At 40.8% G+C, this 2,343-nt stretch overlaps 1 protein-coding gene across 4 annotated transcripts in view; it reads right to left on the bottom strand.

Moving 5' to 3' along the window:
• The window catches only part of LOC101852271 (cell division control protein 42 homolog), a gene marked incomplete at its 3' end in the record, with an annotated part of 21,868 nt that overhangs the window by 10,025 nt on the left and 9,500 nt on the right, over positions 1-2,343 (bottom strand). For 2 of the 4 annotated variants that reach the window (XM_005107992.3, XM_005107991.2), the window contains 1 exon segment: positions 110-934. In XM_005107992.3, the coding sequence (XP_005108049.2) occupies positions 110-293 (184 nt within the window). 4 annotated transcript variants of the gene reach the window in all.

Genomic DNA, 2,343 nt, shown 5'->3' with positions numbered 1-2,343 from the left:
CCCACCCCATACATCTTACATCCTCTGTGGGAGCTGTTATATTAATTTTCGGTAAAATCTGATAATGACGTACATACGAACGTATTTCACGTATATCTATGGATCATACCTGATAGCCCATCAATAGGCCCGGGACAACTTTCGTCTGGAAACTTCCCGGTCAAGTAGGTGAGCAGCATGGCCGACTTGCCGACATTGCCATCGCCGAGAATAGCACACTTGATACGCAGATTCGTCAGGTCCGATGATTTGGTCTTTTGCCGACGGGCAGAGCCGTTCCGAAGTTCTGCCATCTCGAAATACTTACACTCACGAGATTGTTTCTACGTACAGATTTTTTTCACTCTCAAAGCATACAGAATGTTTCAACAGCACTTTATATGTTGACGCCACTCCTAATTTCTCTCTTTGTGGTTGAAGGTTGAGCTTTTATGTGCATTTGTTGAGCTTATGTGTGCATTTGATGATGGTGTTGTCGTCCCTTTCGTTGTTGCTGCTGCTGTTCCTGCTGTTTTTGTTGTTGTTTATCTTATTGTTGTTCTTGCTCTTCTTTTTTTTCGTTTTCTACTTTTCTCGCTTCTTATTCTTGTTTACTTTTATTTCTTTCCCCCTTTTCTAGCCCTTTACTCCACACGTTCACGTAACATTTGCAAATTCTGTAAACAAACTGAGTTGCAGCGTTCAGTTTACAAAGTTTAATCGTTTATTTTTTCCTTGTTCACCGTCTTCTGTTAGCACTTCTTCGCCCAAGGCACATGAAGAAACAGGCGTGGGAAATAGAAAACGGACTATGAGACGTAACGCAGCCTAATGGCTTTGCCCTTTTCAGCAGGTAAACAATTAATGAGTCACTTCTGTCATCGATTTAAGATTTCGCAGGGGGGTTTCCTCGCCCTGTTGCTTTACACGTTGTATTGACGAGAGCTGGAAACATCTGAGGAGAGAGGGAGGAAGCAAATTAATTGTGATATTTATAGAGAACAAGCATAGTGTTCTTTTTCACCATGTTGTCAAACCCTTCTAAGGTAAGGAGAGAACTACACGTTTTTCCTTGGAGTATACAATTTTGAGTTCATTGATGGTAAGAGGACTCTGTTTTTCCTTTCCCTTTCTCCTTTCTCCCACTCCTTATCCATCCATCTTTTCTTCTTTCCTTCCTACCTTTCTTTCATTTTTTGTTTCTTTGTTTCTTTTCCCCCCTTCCTTTCTGGAAACTCAGCTTTGCTCTGTTTCGAAAAGAGTATGAAATGACCTCAAAGTATATGACTCCCCCCAAAAAAACAAAACAAAACAACAACACAAAAATAACCAACCAAACCCAATAACAACAAACAAACACAAAAACAACAACAACAGAAACAAAAACTGTAGTCATGCTTGCATCATCAGTGATTTGATCACATGAGTCTGAAACAAGTGCACTAAAAAGCCACCACCACTACCACCAGCACCACCACCAGCACTAACAGAAACTTAAGCAACAACAGTAACGACAGAAGCTACAAAAACGCTAGAAAAGAGAAGCAATACCAAGAAAACAACATCAACAAAAATAACAACAATGAAAACAACAAAAACACCAAATGAAAGCAACAACAACAGCAGGAGCAGCAGCAACAACAACAACAACAACCACAGAACAAACAACAACAGCACCAGCAACAACAACAACAATAACAACAGCATCAACAACATTAACAAAAGCAACTACAGTTGAATAGTGCGCACTGTGACAGCATGGGCACGTAAACAGCAACTGTAATTAAAACATGTCAAAGAACATTACTAGAATAAACAAAACAGCGATATCATTTAACGCTTCCTACACAGGAAACAGCCGTATTGAAAATACACGACAAAATAAATACAAACCACGTCTTCCTCAGTTATCGTAGGATCCTATGAACAATGACTGATGGATCGAAAGATGACAACTGCTGTTAAATATACATAAATCCAGTTCTACTCAATTCCGAACACACCATAGAATCACACAACGCTTCACACTTACAGCTAAACAACTAAGCTCCAGGAAAATCTTTATAGCGTTCCCAAACGATCCGTATTCCCCCTTGTCAAAAGTCGGAATAATCCACACCACACTCTCCGGGGCCCCCCAGCTGCTGTTTACAGGGGGCATACTCGAGCGAGGAAAATCTGAGTCACAATCCGGTTAACCGACTAATTTAGGTACGTCGGGCCGGGTCGAATGAGTTGCGGTGTAAACAAAGAAGTTATGGTGTAAATTGTCGTGTAAACATGTTCATTGGCCTTTATTCAACACATTGCTTTAATTGGGGCGGTTGTGTGTGTGTATGTGTGTGTGTGTGTGTGTGTGTGTGT

This window comes from Aplysia californica, unplaced genomic scaffold (assembly GCF_000002075.1).
Source record: "Aplysia californica isolate F4 #8 unplaced genomic scaffold, AplCal3.0 scaffold00648, whole genome shotgun sequence".
Lineage (NCBI taxonomy): Eukaryota > Metazoa > Mollusca > Gastropoda > Aplysiida > Aplysiidae > Aplysia > Aplysia californica.
This window is presented reverse-complemented; position numbering and strand designations above follow the sequence as displayed.